Genomic DNA, 26130 nt, shown 5'->3' with positions numbered 1-26130 from the left:
TTCTTCAACGGAGAGTCTCCAGACAGATTATCGAGTGAAATCTTGAAAGCTCATGAGATAAGGATGGTCTCACGAGGCTACCCCACTGATCCTTCCCCTAAAAAACATATCTGCAAAATATCTTATATTCAAAAAGAAACAAATACTTAGTTAAGCATATTGTGACAAAAAATAATCCTATCAGATTTATCGTCCCTATACTGCAGATATATTAAATTACAGCTGAACCCATTTACACAGTAGATAAACATTACCCGCCCGCCACATATCTGACTCAATAACCATTAAAACAACAATTTTCCTTCATGGAGTTTTGTTCAATAGATAACATTCAAAATTATACCCGGCAAGCCATCTACTGAAGGGTGAATACTGAATACAAGTGACTAGAGGCTGATGTTTTCGCAAAAGGAGGATCTACGAAATATTAATGTCTCTTTTTTGCTGAGTTGCCCATATTTTTGCACCTGTCAAATTTTTTGTTAATGTGTATTGCACATTTTCTGTTAGTCCAATGAACCTCACTTCAATACTAAAATATTACTGTGTCCATCAGTTATTAGATATATCAAACTGAAATAGCTGTTGCAAACACCAAAATATTTAGAAATGAAAATGATAAAGATTAATAGGGGTGCTAGAACTTTTTTTATATGACTGTATTTATTGGAAAGAAGGAATTAAAAGTGAAAATAGAGCCAGGTCTGATGAAGCTAAATTGCAGAATTGGAGAATAGAAGTAGAATGTAGCAAACTAAGTGGTCCCTATGTCTTCCAGTAGTCTAAGCCTATTATAGCATTAATAGCTAAGGATACCCTAAGCCACTTAAACTTTAATCATTATCAAAAAAGGACTTATAAGCCTAGTCATAGACAGGGTGTTGGCCTCACCGTTTAGTAACATCACATAGAAAGGTCTATAAAAATAAAATATGAAGCTTTTATAATATATTAATCTGACTTGTCACAACGTTCTTAAAACTTGCTCAAAACATAGTCCTGAAAATAACTGAATAACATAGTGGTTTTCAGAGAAGGAAAACGGTAATATCCAGACATCTTTATTACTTTAGGGATTGTTGTCTCCCATTTGTAAAGGAAATTGTCAGTCTTCAATATATATATATATATATATATATATATATATATATATATATATATATATATATATATATATACATATATATTGAATACATTTATCAAGGCGCTATCTTGCTATTGTAATTATCAGAAATATTTTCACATTTTTCCACCTTAAACATAGAGACATTTTTTTAGACTTAGACAACTTTTAATATCATTTCGTATACACAGATATAAACTTATACAAAATGAAATTTCGTTTTGAACAGCTCTCATGACATTTCCATTTCTTAAAGTGCAGCAGTGATCAAATTTAAACAGTGTGGGAGGGGAAAAAAAACAACACATTGATATGGAAGTTAAATATATTTAACTTCTTTATATTAAAGAGCATTATATATGGTGCAATTATGCAGTGTTTTGGTTTGGTTTCGTCAGTGTGGTGCAAAGTCTGTGACATGATTTAGGGTTTTCTCAACAGTTCAGCAGTCTGATGGCAGTGGGGAAGAAGCTGTTTTGGAATCTGCTGGACCTGCATCGGATACTTTGAAGCCTCTTCCCCGAGGGCAGCAGGGAGAACAGTCCATGTTGGGGGTGTGAGGGATCACTGATAATGTTACAAGCTCAGGACATGCAGCACTGGGATGAAATGTCTTTTATGGAAGAAAGAGGAGCCCCAATTATCTTCTCTGCAGTTCTCACTACTCTTTTCACCTTCTTCCAATCTGCTGCAGCCTCCCCACCACACAGTGAGACAGCTGGTCAGAATGCTCTCTATGGTGCTTCTGTACAAGGTCGTGAAGATGGATAGGATAGGGGCAGGTGGGCTCTTCTCATCCCCTGCAGGAAGTACATGTGCTTTTGTGCCCTTTTGACCAGTATGGTGGTGTTTTCAGTCCAGGTGAGGTTGGATGTGATCAGCAACACCAGGAATTGGATGCTGACCACCTCTACAGCTGAGCTGTTGATGAGCAGTGGAGTGTGTTTTTATAGCTTTTTCGTTTTATAGTTTTTTTTGTGGTTAACATTGACCTATTTCAAATGTTACATGTAATATGTATGTATATGTAATCTGCCCACCCAATGCCAACACCCAACTCACAATTTTCCAAATTCTTTCTTTTTTCCGAGACATCTGCTATATTTTAACTTACAAAAAACATACAGTATATAAGCCAAAGTCTAAACAAAATTTTTGATCACAAATGTCAAGTCAGGTTTTAGCAAATCCCCCAAAAGCAGAAACCTAGCAAAGCAGATAATCACATCTTTTCAGCTCTTGCCTCAACCCACATTAGTCCCCACAATAGAGCCACAAGCTCAGCTCTAAATATGGACAGCCTGTCTGATAGCCTATAATTTTGCAAATGAGGGACATAAAACTGAAATCCTACCTTCAAGTAATGTATCTATTGAATCATCTCTTTCTAACTGAATGCAATCATATCATCCATGCCTTTCTGAATACACAAGGCAACCTCAGTCTCAGGCAAAAGCCATTTAGGTAAAGAAGACCAGTAACATTGGCTTTTTTTTTTTTTTTTGCTTTTTCCAGGACTAGGTGATAAAAACTGCACATATTCGTGTGTAGGTCTCAATCAGGCTTGCAAAACTAATAGGCCTACATGATGCCACTACCATTAGACTTTTGGCAAAAAAAACACATACTTTAAAAAAAAAAAAGTTTAAAAAAACAATACAAAGGATAAATATCCAAAGTAGGGATTTTTTTTCTATGAACGTATAGGGAACATTGATAACAACCAGAGAACAACCATTACAGGTCCAGTAAAGGGCTGTCGTCATTGCCTAGATATTTCCAAAATTAGAAATATCCATCCCACTTCAGTTTTTGTGGTTTTCTTTTTTTGGCTTGTGCAATCAGTCAATTCAGTTCACCCAGTTAGAAGCATTTGTTTTCTCCTGTTAGCTAGCATTTATACTCTTGTCAGTGCTTCATTCTTCATTGGTGAATACTGATGCCATGTCTTACAGTCTCTGTTCAGCCACTCATGCCTCCTTCTAAAGCTGGGTTTTAGATGTAATTGGCATCCTGCTTAATTAAGAATTAAATTTAAACTTTTCGTCATCCCATATAAACCCTTAATAATATGTTTTCCCATATAATAGAGCACTTTGCTCCCAGATTGCAGATTGCTGGTGATTTTAAAATTTCTAAAACAGAATGTATGGCAGATATATTATCAGACTCTTGTCCATAGGAAGACAGGCTGTCTGGTTTTGAGACTACTCTTTAAACTTTCGTTTCTGATAAATCTTATAGTAAGAGTGGCTTGGGTTATCCTAAACTATCACTATAGTTATGCTGCTGTAGGCTTAGGGTGCTGGAGGACATAAAACCACTTTTCCTCACTCTACTACATTCTGCTTACAGTAGACTTTTTATTCCATCTGCTTTCTCTTGTCAAAGTGAATCTTCATCTAGCCTAGAACTCTTTTTACCTGTTGCACCATTCTGGAGGGTGGGCTGGTGCTCTTATAGTGTCATAGGCAAGGCTCAGCTTTTACTGCAATTTACTGTATATGCTCTCTATTCTCTTGACCCGGCTTACAACTTATCTGGTTAATGGGTTTAATTCTTAGGCAAAGCCAGCTAGCCTATTGTTACTTTCTCTAGAATAGAAAGTATTTGTGGATCATTTCTTCTTTATTCCATTCAGCTAAAAAAAAAAACAGTCAGCTACAGCAGAAGACCATCCACACTGAGCCTGGTTTTACTGGAAGCTTGTTGCTACATGCATGCTTGGTGTAAGGGGTTGCTGTAAAGTCATTCACACTATGCATTTAAGTGTCCTCTGTCACCCATTCTGCAAACTCATTGACCTGTTGCAATCAGATGGATTTTCTTGGACAGAAACCAATAACCAATCTTTCTTTATGGCTTGATTAAATTTACGCTTTGATATGCCTTTAGATGACATGGGTAATACATATTTCAAGCATAAATTCCAAAGTTAAATTGAATCAAAATAAAATGTAGCCATTTTGACTGAAAAACAGCACTTTTTATTAGGTGCATTGTTAATTGTTAAGCAAACTTCATGAGGAAAATCACTGCTAATACAAAAAGCTGATATCAATCATCGTTGACACAATAAAAATTCTAAAAGAAGAAATCAATGACAGGTTTAAAACAGATGAGATGTATATGCTGGAAGGACAACAAGACATTAGTTTTTAGCTTTTGTCATATTTCAAGAAAAATATGCAGCATGTCATTTTTGCTGATCTCTCCTTTGCAGAAGTGGAAAGGGTAACTAAAAAGTCTTTTTCTGTTACCTCAAGAGGAATTTAAAAATGTCCCCTTCTTCAGACTCAATAATACTTTATAAAATACCCGGGTGCATTTCATGCAGGAAAAACATTGATTACCAATCAATAAGAATAAGTAACTATTTTAATTCAGTAGTTTAGATAATTACATTGGCTTGCCTAAACCTGACAGTCAAGAATTATAAAATGGAGCTACATTTTTAAATGTCAGTTTAATATTTAAAGACCATTATTCAGCCTGTCTTGAAGGATGCCCAAATTTTGGTCAAAAAGGAATTGGGGGTTGGCCATCACACAATGGATTATATAATTTTCTTTCCAAGACATTAACATTTTTCTTCTTAATTCCTGATTTAAAAAAAAAACAAAACACCTAGCATCAACACCAAGAAAGATGTATTGTGATTCAGCTTTTGTAATTGTTTCAGGTAAAGGACATTTATAGTTCTACTATAGCAGCAGTTATGCATGTGCAGAAGAATACTCGATAAATAATGTTAAATGGTCAGTCAGGGGTGGCCTTTACAAGTGAAGGCTGACCAACACAGTTTAGTCTAGTAAACTGTAGTACAACCACGGTAGAGCCAATGCATGGTAGCCCTGTCTCTGTCTTCCCCAGCTGTGCCTATAATATAGCTTGTCAGTGAATGTTGATGGGTGAATGACTGTATATAGTGTTAAACACTTTAGGGTGTCCTTGGACATAAAGCGCTATACGCATACAGGTCATTTACTATTATCATTTAAACAAATCATTTAACTTACGGTAAATAACAAGACCTGGTCAGAGTATCCAATAACAAAATGTCTATAATGAGCTTCAGTCCATTGTGGGTCAACATGTCAAGTACTGTGACCTGGTTGTATACATATATATATATATATATATATATATATATATATATATATATATATATATATATATATATATATATATATATATATATATATATATATATATATACAGGTGCTGGTCACAAAATTAGAATATCATGAAAAAGTAGATTGATTTCAGTAATTCCATTTAAAAAGTGAAACTTGTATATTATATTCATACATTACATACAAACTCATATATTTCAGATGTTTATTTTGTTTAATTTTGATGATTACAAATGACAACAAATGAAAATCTCAAATTCATCATATCAGAAAATTAGAATATTGTGAAAAGGTTCAAAATTGATGGCCCCTGGTGCCACACTCTAATCAGCTAATTAACTCAAACCACCTGCAAAAGCCTTTAAATGGTCTTTCAGTCTAGTTCTATAGGCTACACAATCATGGGGAAGACTGCTGACTTGACAGTTGTCCAAAAGACGACCATCGACACCTTGCACAAGGAGGGCAAGACACAAAAGGTCATCGCTAAAGAGGCTGGCTGTTCACAGAGCTCAGTGTCCAAGCACATTAATAGAGAGGCGAAGGGAAGGAAAAGATGTGGTCGAAAAAAGTGTACAAGCAAGAGAGATAACCGCACCCTGGAGAGGATTGTGAAACAAAACCCATTCAAAAATGTGGGGGAGATTCACAAAGAGTGGACTGCAGCTGGAGTGAGTGCTTCAAGAACCACCACACACAGACGTATGAAAGACATGGGTTTCTGCTGTCGCATTCCTTGTGTCAAGCCACTCTTGAACCACAGACAGCGTCAGAAGCGTCTTGCCTGGGCTAAAGAGAAACAGGACTGGACTGCTGGTGAGTGGTCCAAAGTCATGTTCTCTGATGAAAGTAAATTTTGCATTTCCTTTGGAAATCAAGGTCCCAGAGTCTGGAGGAAAAGAAGAGAGGCACTTCATCCACGTTGCTTGAAGTCCAGTGTAAAGTTTCCACAGTCAGTGATGGTTTGGGGTGCCATGTCATCTGCTGGTGTTGGTCCATTGTGTTTTCTGAGGTCCAGGGTCAACGCAGCCACATACCAGGAAGTTTTAGAGCACTTCATGCTTCCTGCAGCTGACCAACTTTTTGGAGATGCAGATTTCATTTTCCAACAGGACTTGGCACCTGCACACAGTGCCAAAGCTACCAGTACCTGGTTGAAGGACCATGGTATCCCTGTTCTTAATTGGCCAGCAAACTCTCCTGACCTTAACCCCATAGAAAATCTATGGGGTATTGTGAAGAAGAAGATGCAATACACCAGACCCAACAATTCAGAAGAGCTAAAAGCCACTATTAGAGCAACCTGGGCTATCATAACACCTGAGCAGTGCCACAGACTGATCGACTCCATGCCACGCCGCATTGCTGCAGTAATACAGGCCAAAGGAGGCCCAACTAAATACTGAGTGCTGTACATGCTCATACTTTTCATGTTCATACTTTTCAGTTGGCCAACATTTCTATAAATCCTTTGTTTTTATTGGTCTTCAGTAATATTCTAATTTTCTGATATGATGAATTTGAGATTTTCATTTGTTTTCATTTGTAATCATCAAAATTAAACAAAATAAACATCTGAAATATATGAGTTTGTATGTAATGTATGAATATAATATACAAGTTTCACTTTTTAAATGGAATTACTGAAATCAATCTACTTTTTCATGATATTCTAATTTTATGACCAGCACCTGTATATATATATATATATATATATATATTTTTTTTTTTTTTTTTTAAAGGCGAAATGGCGGGGCATAAAAGAAGCTTTTCACTTAAACTAGCTTTAAAGTAATGGTCTCTTTTAGCGGATAACATGCTTTCAGCAATACTGGAATTCTTATATTAAATCTATTTGATGAATGAGGCAAAAGTTTATTTGCTTGGAAAATGTAGCCTCTGTATCATGAATATGGAAAAAACTTCTGGCCCCTCCCAAGACTTTACAATTTGCTCCAAAAAAAAGTACAAAATGTACCTAGAAGGCCAAATATCTCACTGGTGACTTGGCTTTCCAAGTCCAAGAAGCTGTTGGTCAGGTATTATATAAAGGACTTACTCCATTAAGAATGTGTCTGGAATGTTATGGATAATAAATTGTACAAACGAAATGAAATGACCAAAGCAAAAAAAAAAAAAACATAATAAAAATAATAAAAAAAACATATATCCTGAAGCACGCAGCAGTCTAATGTAACTCTGTTTACGCGGTAAACTCCATCTTCTGTCTCCGTCTATGCACATTGCACCCCCACATCCTCATTATGCTTACAGTTGTGAACACCAACTTCAGAGTGACGACAGTTAAAGATATCAGACTCTGTTCCTGTGCACTGCAGCTCATCCAGCCATATCTTACCGACACCTACAAGAAAAGCATAAATTAAACAAACTTTCTGAAGAACAATTATAAACAAGATTGAAGTACCTTATCATTTTCACAACATTATTTTATCTGTTGTTTTCCCACTAACTTTTACACGATCTCTTCTGAAAATATTAGTATAAAGGTGATTCCCAAACTGTGTGAAAAGACTTAACACCATTCAAAAAAAGAGATTAAATAACCACCTGTAAAATAAATCCAGTTTGCAGTATGTTATGGTGGCCCAGCCAAGCACACTTCTTCTGGCAGCCACAGGTAGTAAAAACTGTATCTTTCCAGTATTGGGTTTAATAGTATTATTACTTAATAACTCCCTTATTTCTTCTGTTAGGAAGTACTCAGTTGTATTTGTTCCTTTTCTCTCATTTCCCTTTTCATGGCCTGCTCCTCAACTTCCTTTTAAAATTTGGGGATGTTATTGAAACATTACTTTAGCTTTTCATATTTTAATTAGCTGCCCTGGTTGGAAAGGCTGCTATGGTTATGCCTTATAACAAATGTCCTCAAAATAAAAGGCATGAGAAAATCCCTGCACTGTATCATTGGTAGTTTTGTGTGTGACCATATAATCTTTTAACTAGCAGACGAACCTTTATGCTTTAGCCCAGTGACCTAGTATGCTGGATAAAGCAGTGCAATTCTATCGGAACCCAAGAAATGTTTGTTGTTTCAATTAAGATATTGGAAGTGGCTTTTTATCGCCTGGTTCGTGGGAGGAGCTTTTCATAGGGTTTTATTCTTTTCGATTTCCTACATTTCTCATCAATGTACTGCCATGTTCTGTAAGATCAATAAAATATGTGATATCTTTCTGCTCATTCCATCCATCCATTTTCTGACACACTTTATCCCGAATGGAGTTGCGAGAGTTGCTGGTGCCTAACTCCAGCTGTCTACGGGCGAGGGGTGGGGTACACCCTGGGCAGGTCGCCAGTCCATCGCAGGCAACACAAGATTACATGTTGCATAACAACTGCATCCAATACCAAAGGAGAAAAATATATAAAAAAGAAACTTTGATTTACAAAACGAGGAACTAAAGTTGTTTTAAAAAGAATGTGTAGGAATAAAAATATCAGAGCTTCTCCAACATGTAGATCAACAAAATCAAAATAGATTTTTTAAATAAATACATGTATCTCAGTTTTGATACATAAAAATAAGTTTGTCTACTAATAGTTTTAAACATTGCCTGTTTGCTTACCAGGGGCAGCAGTGAAGTGGTGAATAGCAGACTGGAACCCTAGCATCTTACAGATCACTCTTCCATCCAGAAGGTCAAACGAGTCATCGCAGATAGTACCCCAAACATTATTATGCATGACTTCCACTCTTCCTCTGTTTCTCCCAGGTACTAGACGCACATTCACTGTAGTGGAAGAAAGTTTTAAGAAATATTTAGTCCTATGCGTCTTATTAGTGCTACTAACGACAATGAAAACATATTATATAAAACTCTTCCTAGAATAATGGACAATATGTACCCACTCTAACCTCCGTGTCACAGTAACTTTGCAGTTTTACCAATTTTCTCCAACTGTATGTCCCAAATAAACTAAATGATTTTTTACTATGCCTTCATTTAGGTTAGATCATGAACATTCCAATTAGTTCATATTGTTAAAAAAAACCCTATAGAATATTCTTTATGAACAATTATGCTATCTTTACAATATATCCACATTATTACAATGCAGCCTTTATGGTCTTCTCTATGCTAGGTGTGTTATTTACTTACACTGCATATTTGACTCGCCCTTTTGTCCTTGTAATCCTTGTGGTCCAGGTGGACCTGTGAGAGACAAAGAAAACAAAGAAATAAGACAAACTTAATTACTTTTTAAGATAACAATCTAAAGTTCAAAATATGCCTCGTGAATAAGAACATTTAGATTTGGCTAAACTAACATAAATTCAAGTCAATTTAATTTTCAATTCAATTTATTTCTATAGCGCCAATTCACAACACAAGTCATCTCAAGGCACTTTACAGATCATACAGTCAAATTGATTAAAAGTTTTCTAAGGAAAACCAGTTGATTGCATTGACTTGACAAATTTAAGTATATGTCTTAGTTAAAATTATTGACAGTATGGGATAGATTTGCATCTGATTCAGTTTGATTCAGTTATAGGCCCTTGATTTGATTTATACACATACCTTGGGTTCCATTAGTTCCTGCTGGTCCTCTTGCACCTGTTTATGCAATGCATAACACAGACAATACATTAGAACAATGGTAATAAGACTGTTGAAACTGTTTAAGACAACATGCAACCATTTCTTTGTCTGCCAGACATAAAATCAGACTCATGCTGCCTTGAGTTAGATACAGGGTAGACCCATTTTATATACAACAGAAAAACATACACGTTTTGCTTGTTTGGAGAGATAAGTTTGGCAGTGAAAACATGACTTCAAAGACATGAGCTGCATTACCACTCAAAACATGCTAGAAGGTAATGAGTCCAAGACAGAGGAAAAAAAGAGAGAAACCTTTGAGAAAGAAGTCCATTGAAATAACCCTGAAAATGCCTTTGCTGAGATTACCAAGGTGGTTGCCAAACCAAAAGGTTTCGTCTAAAATGACAACCATAAAACAATCTGTTGGTGGACTGCAGGTATGAATGACAGATGCAGAAGGACAAATCTTTTGACATAGAAGATATGAAAGAAATACCTCTGAAGATGATTATACAAAGATTTCTTCATAATTTAAGAATTTTTCAATGTAAGAATTCTTCCAAATGTACATTATGATGACCCTTAGCATCCTGTTTATCACACTATCATAAAAAAATAGTCTGAAGCCTCTTCAGAGGAACTAAGGTTGACTTCTACCCTAGATGGATTAATCAGGAAAGGTTTGGTTTGATTTACATTAATGTCAAACAGTGAAGAAATTATGAGTTTTTTAGAAATTGTGTTTATATATATTATATGCAACAATCTGTCCACCTGATGATTTTAATTCTAAATCATGTTAGATGAACAGGAAGTTTAAATAAATTATCACAGGAGGTACTCTTTGATCATATACTTTGGAATTGGAAGAAACTGCTGACCTGGGGGTCCCTGAGGACCAGTACTTCCAGGGTCTCCTTTTTGTCCTTTAAGACCAGGCAGTCCAGGACTTCCTGCAGAAAAATAAAAAGTATTAGCACCTTTTTAACACCGTACACCATGTTTAGGACATATTTTGTAATGATCTCAGATGCAGTATCATTCTATTTTAACTGGGTGGCATTGGTTATTGATCAGCATGCCTTTGGAAAAAACACCCCATTATCCAACGTTTTCTTCTGGTCCACATTTCTTGATCAACTGTGTTTTTCTGGGTGATAATTTGTTGGTTGATTTGATTTTGATATTTCAAAAGTTCACAACATTTACATTGTAATTATCTCTAAGTGCAGCATTTTAAGAGTATATCACAATATTCTCTTAGAAAGGCTTTGACTTGGATCCAGAAAACATCACTTCACTTGTGCTGTTTAATATGTGTCTCAACTGTGTTAATGAAAGATTTTTACATGACAGAGTTACATGCAATGAAGGATGCTGTCAACAAAAACATGTTTTCTTTCTACTGTACTGATGACTTATTGGTCCTGTGGTCAAGTGGTTCTCTCTCAGACATTAATTTGGGAGAGAACTACTGGACCCTTTTTGCTGATACAAAGTGTCAAAGCTCTCTTTCAAATGCTGACTCATTCTTTTGTTTTTTTCTGCTATGCTTATTTTGAAGATAAAGCCACTGAAATACACGCTTTGCGCAAGTATCAACCCCCTTGAACTTTTCTGCCTTTTGCTTCAAACATATACAATTTTAAAGTTTTTGTGAATTAAATGTATTGGATATATTAAACTTTAACAAATAAAAATCTGAAATACTAACTTTGCAAAATGACTCAGCACTCTTGATTCAACACTTTGTATCACCAACTTTTGCTGCGATTACAGCTGTGTCTCCATCAGTTCTGCCCATCGAGAGAGCGAAAATTTTGACCATTCATCCTTGCAAAACAGCTGGTGCTCAGTAAGGTTGGATGGAGAGCGTTTATGAACAGCAGTCAGAGGTGGGAGACGTGGAGTCAAGTCATCTCCATGTCATGTGTTTGTTCTGCTCAGCCACTGAACCATCCATCCATCCATTTTCTGACACGTTTAATCCCAAGCCGGGTCGTGAGGGGTGCTGGTGCCTATCTCCAGCTGTCTACGGGCAAGAGGCGGGGTACACCCTGGACAGGTCTAAGGAGAATTTAGAGAAGTCAATTAACCTAACAGTCATGTTTTCGGACTGTGGGAGGAAGCCAGAGTACCCGGAGGGAACCCATGCATTCCGGGGCTGGGAATCAAATTTAGAACCTTCTTGCTGCAAGGCCTCAATGCTACCCACTGTGCCACTGAGCAGCCCGCCGATGAACCAGGTGAGTCAAATCTTTACAATTCAATGTTCTTCTTTTATCTGTGGAATACTGCAAAAATTAGAAATATCCTGTCCAGGGTGATGCTAGGAAACTAGTCCATGCATTCGTTACATCAATGCTGGACTATTGTAAGTATTTATTATCAGGAAGCCAACAAATTGTATTTTAAAGCCTTCAGCTGATCCAACATGCTACAGCCAGAGTTCTGAAAATGAAAGAGAGATCATATTTCCCCTATCTAAGCTTCCCTTTATTGGCTTCCTGATAAATGCAGAACAGAATTTTAAATCCTCCTTCTAACATTAAGCTCTAAATAATCAAGCCTAATCTTATATCAGAGATCTTGAATAAAATCTCTTAGATTTTTTATCACTGCTGCTTACCTTTATCAAGGCTGCACTTTAAAAAAGGAAATACTCTAGAGAGCTATACTTAATAGAAATTTCTTTTTAAATAAAGTTATATTATGATTAGTTGCCTGGTGACTAGAGAGGTATGTGGAGGTAGAGTTTTAAACATTCCAGGCCAGTGGGGCAAAATTTCATTCCGGACAGATATTTCTCCTTCACGCTACCTTGGCCCCGATTCTTGCTCTACTTATCTATACCTCATCCAAAAATAGTTAGGTTATCCTGAGCTATTTTCTATATATGTGCAGTGATGGCAAAACTACTCACTTTCCGTACTTGAGTAAAAGTACAGATACTGTTAAAAAATACTCTGGTAAAAGTGGAAGTACTGATTAAACTTCTTTACTCAAGTAAAAGTAAAAAAGTACAGGCTTGTAAATTTACTTAAAGTATAAAAGTAAAAGTAGAAACTACTTTTTCATGCCGTTGCCTACATCTTAAATGGATGTCTGCCAATAGGACTAGATCTCCGTTGTGTTCATTTTCAATCATCTCGTCGTCCATGCTACTATGCTAACGCCACCGCCACCAAGCTGCAATGATTTGCCGCCAATGAATACCGCCGAATCTGTCGATTCATCTTGTAGTGGTGCGTCAAATGCAACGTAGATTCCCATCCAATTAGATTGAATTTGGTATTGATGACGTGAAAAATAATAACGGTAACTCCATTGAAATGATTCAAAACTAAAGTAACGAGCCAATTTTTTAAAATGTAAGGAGTAGAAAGTAAAGATATGTGTGTAAAAATGTAAGGAGTAGAAGTAAAAAGTCGCCATTAAAATAAGTAGTAAAGTAAAGTAAAAATATCAAAAAAATCCACTTGAGTACAGTAACGAAGTATTTGTACTTCGTTACTTCCCATCTCTGTATATTCTTGTGCTGCTATATGCTTAGGCTGTTGGAGGACTTAGGGACCACTTTTCCTCATTCTGCTTCTTTCTATCTCCTTTCTCCCATTCTGCAGTATTTGTCAAGTTCAACCCATAATTTTAAGTTCTCTCTGCTTTTTCTCATCATAACATCTTCCTCTCGTCTGTTCCTGTTTTGCTCTGATATCATCCTGGATTGAAGTATCAGCTGTGCTGTTGCCATCTGTTTATAGATGTTGGAGCCTGAACAGTTTCCAGTGTAGTCCTGTTTATTTTACTGCTTCTCACTGTATGTCCTCTCTTTCATCCGCTGACCTGAGAATGGGCTTTGATGGAACAGGCTTTCATCCTGTTAAATGAGAGGTTTCCACTCCACTCAGCAACATGCATGATTGGTTTGAAGGATTGCTTAAGAGTCAATGACAAAATGCAAGCAAAAATCATGCTGGAAGCTCATTCATGAGGGGCATGTGTTGCAAATCAATGACTGGATGCAGTCATCTGATTTTCCTATTCAGTCTCACAGTGTTGTCTCTGTAAAGTGCCTTGAGATGACGTGTTGTGAATGAATTTATAAATAACTGAATTGACTTGAAAAGGACTGCTGGATCAGTGCTTCCTTTTGTCTCTCATTACAGATGATTCAGAACAGGAAAGTTCACTCTGAATGGGATGTAGCATTCCACCTAAAAATAGTGACTTGTAAGATTACACAGAAGCTGAAAACTCATCTTTCTGGTTAAGCTCTTTCTGCTTTGAAAATGTAATGTCCTTTAGCTGCAAAGGACTGAATTCTTCTATTATTAGAATGATGGCAGTTTCTAAATATTTAATAAGAGCTATTTTTCTGTGTGATGACCCTGCTCCAGATGTCTGAGAAAGTTAGAATGTTTGTGCACCACCCAAGACAAGATAATGGACAGTGACTGGTATAATATTTGTTCAGACCTTTCAATGTATACTAACATCAGAAAACTTTTAGATACCTGTCTGTCCAGAAACTCCAGGGTCACCTTTTTCTCCACGAGGACCTGGAGTAACAAAAAAACAATACACTTAAAAGTCAAAATAGACTTTAATGGTATTTACACTGGCAAATCAGAGGGTTGGTGAGAAAATAATGAAATAAAAGGCTTTCTCTTCTGAAAGGCAAGGTCAGTGTGTATAAAAGCACCACAATCTTATGAACCTTTTGGTTAAAAACTTACCTGGTGGACCAAGCTCTCCTGGATCCCCCTTTCTGCCTGGTGTTCCTTCATTTCCTACTTGACCTCTGGGACCTACAGTGGCACAAATATACACATTCATACACATATTTTTGGGTTTCACTATTCTGGCGGGGACTTCCATTGACTACCATTAATTTGTAGGTGAATTCTATAGCCTAACCCTGACTGTTACCCTAAACGCTAAGTATGTACCTGTCATTACAGGTACATACTTACAGGTGCATTACAGGTGCATACCCCTTTCCAAAACTCAATTCACACCTTAGTCCTAAGTCTAAACCACTAATATCCCCAAGGGGACAGCTGGTTCCCACGATGTAGGGCTTTACACGGAAATTCCACCTTGTAAGGGGAAAAAAATACAAACACACACAAAACAGCAAGACTAGCTGATTGTAATTTTTCTGCGATGTTTTGTTAAACAGAAAACATGTGAAAACATCCTCTGTCTTCCCTTTTGTGCCAGCAAGTCAGCACTATTACTGATGACCATAACACATTAAAATGGGAAGAGGCACTAAGATATTTCATAACTACAATACAACCTGCTGACAGATTTCCAGTCAGGAGTTAAGTGAGTTTTTGATCTATCCATGTTGTACTTTTCTTTTACATGGTTTACTGACCTCCCCTTTCCTGCTACAGTACAGAAATGTGAATGTTGTTAAAGCACTCTAAGTTGTCCTCAATTGTGAGCACTCCTGTAAAAAAATGTTTTGAAAGTGTCACAGTGTTGCCCTGTGATGAATTTTGCACCTCCCTTTTACTCACTGACCTCAGGAGAAAGTCCCCAGGTCCTATTAAACCGTTTTTATTTTTTTTTCGGTTTGATGTATATTTTTTACAATAATGTCAAAAGAGAAGATGCTAGTAGAGAAGATGGTTCTGTATATCAGTAAATATACTATTTGTCCAGAAGCAGACAATTTATTTAAGGACATCATTTATAATGTATTGTATTTCAGCGTTATATATATATATTTTTTTTTTACCAAACAACATGCTTTTGCATTAGCTACGTATTTACATATAACATGAGAATAACTGAAAACAAAAACTCACCAGGAGCCCCTGGCTCTCCTTTCCCCCCTTTGAGTCCTGCTTCTCCCCTTTGACCTGGAGCACCAGGAATCCCGCTGTCACCTGTCAACAAATAAAAAGAATTACAACGTAAAATTCATGTATGTCTATCACATGATTGATTAATAAAAATGGAAAAAGAACAGTATGATGATTGCAGCTGACATGGTGGGAGAAGAAATGTAGGAGAACTACCTCTAGACTTCAAATTCACCTTCCATGTTTAGACAACTTTGAAACAACTGTATCTACTGACTCTACAACAATCATTGTACCGTCGGTAGGAAGGAGAATGTAAAATTCACATGGTTGTACCAGAGAGTATTCTATACACCATGTTATAACTGTAAATATGCTTTTAACAGTTAGTCATCGCACAGCAAAGGACAACTTTCCGCTGTTATGTTGAAGATACTGATTAATTTTATATGTTCAGCAGAGAGCAGACATGTTTTGAAACGTCAAGCTCTCTGTAACCCTGTTTTTTAAATTTATTTATTACAATTTAGGTTGTTCAAATTCAATGATGAGCTAATAATGGTATAAAGGTAAGTGCTGTACTACTTGAGGCTTATAAAACTAATCCAATTCAGCACCTCTGAGACGTCATATAGGACTGTTTTCCTACAGCAACAGGGTTCTGGTTTGGATCCCCGGTCCAGGGTTCTTCTGCATGGAGAGTGCATGTTTTCACCGTGCATGCGTGGGTTCTCTCTTGGCTCTCTTCCTCCCATAGTTCAAAAACATGACTAATAGGTTAATAGGCTTCTTTAAAATGTCTTCAGGAGTGAGTTTGTGTGTGCATGATTGTATGGCTCTGTTTGTCTGTGTCACAGACTGGATGGATGGACGGACGGACGGACGGACGGACGGACGGACGGACGGATGGATGGACTCTTTAGTGATCAGGCTACTCAGGAAGGTGTATTTTTTGTTTTCATCAGACATAATATTAATGTACAATTTTGATATGATCACAGATCATTTTGCATATTGAGAGTGTGGTATAACATTCTTCAATGCATTTTTTCTGAATATGTTTAAACAGATGCTTTTCTTATTTTATTTATACAAATAATCACATCCGAAATCATTTAAGAACAAAGTGTTTTGCTTTCTGCTATAATAAGGTGAAGTCAAAGGGATTTGCTCTTCCTACCAAATTCTCCTGACACAGAGAATATAAATAGTATTAGGGATATTTGTGGACCTATGGGGACATTCATCTTTCTGTGCCTTGGTGCTACACAGGCACATTTTCATATCAAGCTTTAAAAAAAGAAATGTATATATCACGACCTTTACATGGAAGGTCATCTTAACAGTTTACAGGTTCTGTTTTGTGCTCATACCAGCTGTAAAAATAAAGTGGCAAAGAATTATACTTTTTGAAGCAAACCTTTTTTTTTTGCTGACCGGCCAAGATTGCAGAAGGATTTATTTCAGTTACATTTTCCTTTTTCTTGCGCATGGCGGTTAGTAAACCACCTTAACCCGATGTGGTTTATGTTAAGGACAGAAGAGCTTCTTAAAGAGAAAGTTAGACGTCTCAGAGGTCAAAACATTTTGTTTGTTTTTGGGTTACAAGATACTTGTATTGTCCACCTTAATTTACAAATACATTCCTTTCAAAGCCTACAATATTCTGTCCTGTATTTTTAAATTTATTTATTTTGTCTATCATAGTTCAAATGTACCTATAGTGAAGATTACTATGGTGACTGCCCTACCTGTACATTACAGACCTCTCTCATCTTTCAAAGTAGGAGAACTTACACAATTAGTGGTGGACTGAATGCTTTTTTTTTGCATAGGGAAGTGAAACATCTTCAAGAAATAAGGGAAGTTTAGTTATCTAAAAAAATAAAGCCATTTCAGGCCAGGAAAACATCTGAAAAACATTATACTCTGCATTGGAGTATAATAGAAAATCCCTTTATTGAAAATCCCTTTACTGAGAATCCCTTTATTGTCCCACATTGGGGAAATGAAGGGATACCAAGAAAAATAAATCTCCACAGTAAGTGACATGTCTCAATTTCTGTGAAATCATATAAAGAGTAAGATGGGCTAAAGTCCAATTTATATCTCTTATTAAATAATTCTCACATCAGCATTTAGAAAGGTTGTAGTATTAGATTATTTCTAGTTGCATGCAGATCTCATTGTTCTGTTATGAAATAAAACCTCATAGTGTGTTGTGTAAAAAGTTTTATAAACCCTAAATATAAAGTATATTCTTTGCAACAATTATTGGAAACCTCCAACAATGTGGCTTGTTTCCAGAGATAAAATGATAATAAAAAAAAAAAAAATTAAAAACCCAATCTGGCATTTTTAAAACATGTTGAAATTTCTGGAAATGGATTTACCTTTTGGCCCTCTTTCTCCTTTCGGACCTTGTTGAAAGAAAACATCAAATAATTTTTTTCATTAGTGATTGATTGAAATATCAGTACTGTTTCTCTAGATCAACATTGCTGAATTTTTAAAGCATTTAGTCCAGCATGCTGTACCTGTTTGAACTCTAATGGTTGTCATTGTGTTTTCCAGGTTGTGGTTGCTAGCATTGAGTTGGTTCAAGTCAGCCCTTAATCTTTGTAACTGACCTTCCGCACCACAAAGGCTTGTGACCTGTTGGCAGAGTAACCAAGATAATTATATTTAATTAAATGTCACATCACATACAGCCTGGTTAAAATTATTTCATTGTTCCTACTTCAGATGTCACATTTAGTTTACCTTAGGTCCGTTTAAATTACCTCCTCCCCCCTTACAAACCTATTCTTTTCTATATAGCTTTTGATTTGAGTTTAACGACATTCCCACTCACATTAGTAGATTCTTCAACTCTGTCAGCAAAAGCCTAGAACAAACTGGCCTTATTTCCTTTGAGATATAAAGATACATTCCAACCTGATTTTGCAAATCCCATAGATGGCTCCGAAGGTTTTTGGTTTCCTGGCTGTTGTTGACGACCAGGCTGAGGTCGAAGTTGCTGTAATAGGTTTGTCTTTCTGCTGAGTTCCTTGCTGGTGTACAATCCATCGTTAAAACTAGAACCAGAAAAAAACAAACATTTTAAAATATATTGATTTTGCTATTTGAATTTTAATTTTTTATTTTTTTAATATTATAGATTAAAAAAAAACAATGAAGAAAAATCACAAGATTTTCCTTCATTTCAGCACTTTGCTTTAGTTCTAGCAGCTGTTGTTTGTACCTTTATAAATGAGAAAAATATCGAAGGCTGTCTGTAAGATGAGATAGATTATTAGGAGAGTAAAACGCCACTGTCTTCTGGATTTTGTTGGTGTCAGATCTGAAACACAGAGAAAAAAAAAAGTACAATTAGAAAAAAAACTGAGAAGCAGTGTGTCATTCATTTGGGCCATTTAAAAGTAAGACCATTTAACTTGGCCATGTTCTCAGCACAGATATATCAATAAAAATGGGCCAAACACGCATTTAGTGAAGAAAATCTCATTCCAGCTTAGAAATTATTATCTGTCTGTTTTATTAAACAAGACCATGCATCCGTTTTATCTGCCCACTGCCCTTTTAAGTTGTTTACATGCTCGCTGCATTTATTAATGATTTGAGTCTTCTTATTTAATACTGTAATTCAGCTGCATAGTTCTTGTAAACACATATTGCATATTAAAAATTGCAAAAATATTTTTTATTTATATTCTATTTATTAAAAAAAATATATTTTTGTATTTATATTTAAATATTTGTTTTATATAAACTCAAATATAAAAAAATTTTTGTGTAACAATGTAACCAATATTTTATCTAAATACTGCACATCTAAATTTAAGTATTTAATTTAATTTGTATGAAAGGCAAGTATTTTAAAAAGCTGTGCACTTTTTATCTTTTGTGAAACTATACTTTTTTTTTACTTATCTGTGACTCTTTTGGAATCATATTTTGTCCTACAGAATATGATGAGCTCATTTTAAAAGGTACAAATTCAAGCTAAATGGAATTACAGCCATTGCATGTAAATGCCTAAGGTTAGCTAACTACTTTTCCATTAATTAGTTCTGAGAGGTTCCCAGTGGTTCTTACCATCATGCTGGAGGTGGTAATCGTTACTCCTCAGCGGCATGTTGAACAGGGGATTATTATATGTGATCTGCTCCGTCATTTTGTCCACATCATTCTTACACTGGCTTAATGTCTGTACTCTTCTTACTTAAGAGGATTTCAATGTTGGTAAAACAACTCCTCCCCAGATTTCAATTTAACATGCATGAAACTGCGTAATGAGCTCAAAAAGGAGAAGGGGGAGGCAGAATCTGGAACTGTTAAATAACGAAACCTAAATATTTTCCCAGTGTTTTGTATATTTCTATTTATTTTCAGAAAGTATTATCTTGTTTTTCCTTAGTCCCCTTAGTTATAAAGGCATTAAGTTGCAAATGTGCTTTTTTGGCTCACCTGTAGAAAAAAGTTTTGCTTTAACCTTTCCAATAGCCTGTAAAAGGGATAAACCATGTTATTTGAAATGACCTATTCAGTAATAGTTAATGTCAGTAACTTAATCCTGATGAAATACTTGGAAAGCACAGCACAATGCCATGCAACAGCTCCAAAAAAAACCAAATAAACATTTTTTTTACTAATTTCACACTTTTGTATTACATTAAAATGTAATTCAATTTATATTTATATTAAAACTATTTGAATATTAAGAAAATTGTTGTTCAAGAAGGGGATCAATAAACTTTTTTAGTCAGGTAAATTTGATGATGCGGCAACAGTTCTGTTGGGATCCGGAGGTTTGCCCACCAGAGGGCGCCGAGGATCCCTTTCTGAGGGCTTCTGCTGTCTGTTGGGATCCAGAGGCTTGCCCACCAGAGGGCGCCATGGATCCCTTCCTGAGGGCTTGTGCTTAGCTGCAACACCTGTCTTTAATCTCCTTATCACCCTTGGGCCTACTTAAGGGGGAGGAGACTAACACTCCAATGCCAGAGTATCTGCCAGTTACGGTTAGCAAGACCTGAGCCAACCTGCCTGTCTAAGTCTTCTGACTTTCAGTGATCCGAACCTGATCCTGTTTTCTCCACTCTGCCTCACAGGTTGATCCTGCCCGTTAACCTGAAACTCTGGAGAGTTTACTCTGCTGGAAATCTGCCTGCCAGTTCTCAGTTGAACTCTGGAGGGCCTCTTCAGTCAGCATCTGCCTGCCCGCCCTCAGAGGATAACTTGGAGAGAAACTGTCAGTGATCTGCCTTCAAGCTCTGCCTCCACCTCAGCCTGGTCCTCAAGAGAGAGAAAGAGAGAGAGAGCTCATCTGAAATCTGCCCGCCAGCACACAGACAGCCTCTGCCCAGCTCTCAGCTCTCCTCCAGCCTGCACAGGGTTCCCAACCAGAAACCTGCCCGCCAGCACTCCGACTGCCTCTACCTAGCTCTCAGCTCTCCTCCAGCCTGCACATTGTTCCCAACCTGGAACCAGCCCGCAGCACTCAGACTGTCTCAGCCTAGCTCTCAGTTCACCTCCTGTCAACACTCAGCTCTGCTAGCCCTCAGCCCTCGGCCTGCCAACAGCCTCTGGATCCACAAGGTTCCCCTCCCCTCTCTGCAGCTCTGCTCATCCCCAGACCAGCGGGGAACCAAATCCTGATCAGTTTCCCGAACTCTGGACTTGTTTAATTTGTCTTCATTTCTTTAATAAACCTTTTGAACTTTTCTCCTGCCTCCGAGTGTTCTGCATATGGGCTAGGTTCATCACCTATTATGACAAGTTCCTGTTGTTCCCAGTTTAAAGCCTCTAAAAAAAAATGCAAAAAGGGGAACTTTTGGCAGTAACTCATATCATCTTGTGATTAAGTTTTAGCACACTTTGCACTTTCGTTGTGTGATTTTTTTGTTACCTTTGAATTAATTATTCTGACCTTTCTACCATCCTCACAGACATTTTCAAAACCTTGCTGAACCAATCCTTAGAGCCAGCATGCTTCAAGTCTGCCACCATCATTACGGTCCCAAGAAGCCTCAGGTCACCTCACTCAATGACTACCGGCCTGTTGCACTGACTCCTATCATGATGAAGCGCTTCGAAAGGCTGGTTAGAACACATGCACATTGTTCTGAACTTCCATATGAATGTGTTTTTTTTTGTTGTTTTTTTTGCACCATGTTTTTTTTTTTCTCCCACACTGTTTACATTTGATCACTGCTGCACTTTAAGAAATGGAAATGTCATGACATCTGTCCAAAACGAAATTTCGTTCGTTTGTATAGACTATGTGTATATGTAACGACGATAAAGGTTGTGTAAGTCAATTGGTCCACTGGTAGTGAAAAAAGTAATGTGTTGCAATAATGTTAGTAATTCTGATGCCAGGGGCGTTGCTAGGCACAAAGCTTTACTGGGGCACTGGCCCCCTAGTGCATATGCCCCTCCTTCCATACATAAATACAGACAAGCACACTGCCCAACCCTGATACATTCCTACCAAAATTACCAGTTGAGATATTAATGAGTATAAGAGCATATTTGTTTTAACAAACATGAACATTTTCAACATTGCAGCTATAAAAAATAAGACATCAACAACTTTAAAAATAAAAAGTTTCCTTATACACATTCTGAAGTAATCATTAATTCCTAGGTTTCCGAGTTTTAGTTCAGGGGAAAGTTTAACTCAACCCGAACTAAGTTTTCCTTTTATTTTTTGAGCATTAAAGTGTACCTCCTATTTTTCATTTTTGCAAAGTGGTCAATCACTTGTGACTCAGCTTAGAAAGTTCTTCCTTTTCAACTGATAAAATAGCAAGATGATGGAGCCTATCTTGTCCCATTGTGCACCTCGGCCAAGTGTGGAGCCTTCTCAACACACTGAATGACCTTTCACAACTCCATCTGTAGACTGGGATTGTGAGGGAGATCTGGATGACCTGCTTTAGTGTTGGGAATATGATGTTATCAAGCAAGTTGAAAACACACTGCATATCCTTGATAACAAGGCTTTCTTTTTTAACCAGGAAAAGCTCAAACCATTTTGAATTAAATGAACGTTTTTTTACTCCAAATTTGCCCCAGGGGATAGTGGGACAACTTCACTTGTTTAGGACCATCATGCTTTCCCCCTAAGTCCCTAATGTCCCCTTCTTGTTTGTGGAAGCTGGTTGTTGCATCCTCATCACCTTCATGGTCCTGTCTCTCCTGTCTTTCACCTGTCTCTTGCCAGTCAGTCTCGCCTCCTCCTCCCTTTCCTACTCCAGCACCTGCATTCTCATTCTCTACAGCAAACATAAAAAAAAACGCAAATTTATAATTATGTAAATATCTATCATATTACTTATAACGTTCCTAATGTAACTGGTTACATTAAATCACTAATTCATTACGGGACCTTACCTCCCTCTCTCTCATCTTGTTTTACTGCTTCCCTGTCTCTGCTTCGTGTGAGGAATTTCCTGCTATCCATCTACAAACCAATGCAGTAATTTTCAGTTAGTAGCCTATAAATCATGTGGTTTCACTGGGAAAATAATAAAATTGACAGGTAAGAAACATTACCAGAACTAAAAATGCGTCGTGGCTGCACAGTGTCCCATCCAACTCAGTTGAGAGCGGCGTGTTAGTTTACCTGCAGTTCATGCAGTGACATGCGGTGACGTGGGGGCGCTAATACATCCTCAATTTGGAGTTACCAACACACTTGCTGCGCATTTGAGTAGAAATATACGTCTCCTTCCGTTGGAAATATCTAAATTGATGCATTAAAAAAATGTAATACTGTTGCAAATATTCATGAGATTTATACTGGGGCACAGCTCATTTATACTGGGGCACGTGCCCCAGTAAATGGGGTCTGGCGACGCCGATGTCTGATGCCTTCATTCGTTTTAAATGGAATTCTTGTTTTACTTTATTGCTTCTTTCAGGTTCAGAATAAAAAACTTTAATTATAAAATTTCATCATAAATACAATAGATAAATAAAAAAAACACTGTTTACCCACAATGTAACAACCCCAAGCCCCTTCTATGTGTACTATTGATTTAGAGTTAGTATTCTGAAAGTTATTTTGTTCACAATAAATGCAAAATATATGTATTGGGACTTCAAAAATGTTTCTAAAACGCACATTCCGTTGAGTCAAAAAATCTTTTAATTGCTAATTTGTACCTAATTCCTACTCAGAATTATACACAGCCATAGGCGGATCTACTGGGGTGGCATAGGGTGGCAAATGCCACTCTAAATGACAGCCTTGCCACCCCTGCTGTCACCCCAGTTGGCGGTAGGGGTGGCGAGGCTTATAAATTATGGATAATTTGAGAATTACCGACCGCTAATTTCCAATGTCGGACTGCAGTGAATGCAGCGACTGAGACTGATTTGTTTTGAAAACCGAATAGTGCAAAGCGAGGGAGCCAGGGGTCATGGGGAGAGGACACACAGGATTTCTCTATCGAGAAATTGAATCATAATGAAAGCACAATGTTGCTTGCATAGCTGCAATGCTGATTTTGAGATGATAAAAATCAGGTTGCAGAACGTTATTTTTCTCTATGATGTTGGTTAGGCCTGACATGTCAGGCACATAAAGACATATTTGCGGTCAACTATGAGAGAAAAGAGACTATCAAGTTTGGTTGTACTCAAATCAAAATGCACAAAGGTATTGGATCTAAATAAATTTGTGAAGCGTTTTGCTGAGCAACATGGAAATCACCGCATTCAGCTGTTATAGTCATGTCTACTTTATGTTATGCTCTCTGGTGAGCCTCTACAGAGCTGTTACGTTTTGTTTTGGCACCTGAGAAAATCTGATATTTCCTTTAATAGAACCAAAAGTGTTAAAAGTAAAGTTAAAAATGGGATACTGGTATAAATCCTGCTTAATATGAAGCAATGTTGGTTCTTTTTTTGTATATATAATATGAAACTTCCTGCCCCCCTCTCGCCACCCCATAAATATTTTTCTAGATCCGCCCCTGTACACAGCAGTTAAAGTCTGTAAAATTACTGCATTTGGACAAACGGAATCAAGCATACTTTGATTTTTCAAAACTGTTTACAGTTTGTAATGATGTTAATTAAGACTGATAAAATGGACCTAAATGAAAGATATCATATCACAGGCGTATAATTAAATTGTTTTTATGTCTCAACCACCACCCCCTACTCCCCCCACCCCCTTCCTGGCTATAACAAGCTTTGATTGACACCATTGACAAAGTTCTCAGGAAGGGAATCCCGGTTACCGTGCATGGCTAAGCGAACACTAGTGGTTGACAGAAAGAAAGCAGTCAACCCCCATTGCACGTCTCGCATCTAACCAGCAGGTGTCACTCTAGCGTAGTAATTGTTCCCCCCATAGCTCACACTTGAAGATGTTTGTTTGTTTATTTTTTCTAGTTATATAAAAGTGACTCTCTGCTAAAGGTATGTTATGAAGATGATCCGTTTTCTTAAACTGAACAAAAACATTTTTTTCCCTCTGCTTCCATGCGCTTTAAATTTACAAATCACAATCAATTTACGAACAAAACGTTTAAACTATTCCTACCTCTACGCTAAAACACCTCTGATTGATCTACCTTAATCTGACTGCCTTTTAAACACACCTATTGCCTCCAGGAGCCTACAAAAAACTATGCAACCGAACGAAGTAAATTGCAGGATATTTACAAACAGGTTTAAAATCAATAGCAATGGCTATTTGTGTTTTAAAAGAAATAAGAGGGTAACCTTTGGTTGGTTTTGTCTGTGTTGTTTTTATTTCTTATTATTTATCTCTCAGCCATTATCTTATTGAACAAAAAAAATTAGAAACCTTCCACTTGTTTCATATAGCCACAAAAAAAGTTTATAGCGAAAGTTATTCAAACGCATCATATTAATAGGTCTATCAGCTAATATTAAGAATTCTGCATTTATTATGATCATAAATTATTGCTAACGAAATAAATTGGAGAGCTTAAGTGTCAGACTTCTGAATTAATCGCAACCTCTGTTGTTGTTGCGTGTCTGCACGCGCATCCCCGCAGTCAAAAACAAAGAGGATATTCGGTAGCTATGGTAACTAATCAGAACTCCAGTTCTTCCCAGAAAATGACGGGATGGCAGTTAATAAGGCTAAAGCTTGGCAGGAGGATCAAACAGCAGCAGCATCGAAGTGAAACAAATGGTTTTACACTGTTTGTTCGTTTTCTGATGATTTTTTTATTTAAAAAAAGATCCAAATGAACGAATTAATTAATGTAATATTTTAATGCAGCTTTTTAAATCTATTCAGCACTCAAAGTGTTATAAAAAATTATGTATTTGTCAAGGCGTGGTGGATTTTTAGCCTAATGGCCTTCGGATATAAGAAAGCAGATTTTGTATTTTTCTGAGCGTTTCTGCAAAGCAGATGTCTAAAAAGAGTGACCGACTCAAATCATTGAAGGCCACTCCATATAATATACAATTATATTAAAGATACTACTCTG

The 26130-nt window shown here is 36.9% G+C and overlaps 1 protein-coding gene across 1 annotated transcript; it reads right to left on the bottom strand.

The window, feature by feature from the left end:
- Window positions 1-7438: 7438 nt before the first annotated feature.
- marco (macrophage receptor with collagenous structure) lies at window positions 7439-20858 on the bottom strand. Its single transcript, XM_038294135.1, has 14 exons — window positions 20777-20858; window positions 19745-19870; window positions 18891-18989; window positions 18584-18723; window positions 18184-18301; window positions 18040-18066; window positions 15645-15730; window positions 14567-14642; window positions 14345-14389; window positions 10712-10783; window positions 9807-9842; window positions 9384-9437; window positions 8850-9014; window positions 7439-7624 (listed from the first exon to the last, which is right to left on the bottom strand). Exons 1-14 carry the CDS (start codon window positions 20856-20858, stop codon window positions 7494-7496), a joined length of 1257 nt encoding a protein of 418 aa, XP_038150063.1. The 3' UTR covers window positions 7439-7493.
- Between the last annotated feature and the right edge of the window lie 5272 nt (window positions 20859-26130).

The sequence above is a fragment of the Cyprinodon tularosa genome, unplaced genomic scaffold, assembly GCF_016077235.1.
Source record: "Cyprinodon tularosa strain WSP-4 unplaced genomic scaffold, ASM1607723v1 ctg335, whole genome shotgun sequence".
In the NCBI taxonomy this organism is placed as follows: Eukaryota; Metazoa; Chordata; class Actinopteri; order Cyprinodontiformes; family Cyprinodontidae; genus Cyprinodon; species Cyprinodon tularosa.
This window is presented reverse-complemented; position numbering and strand designations above follow the sequence as displayed.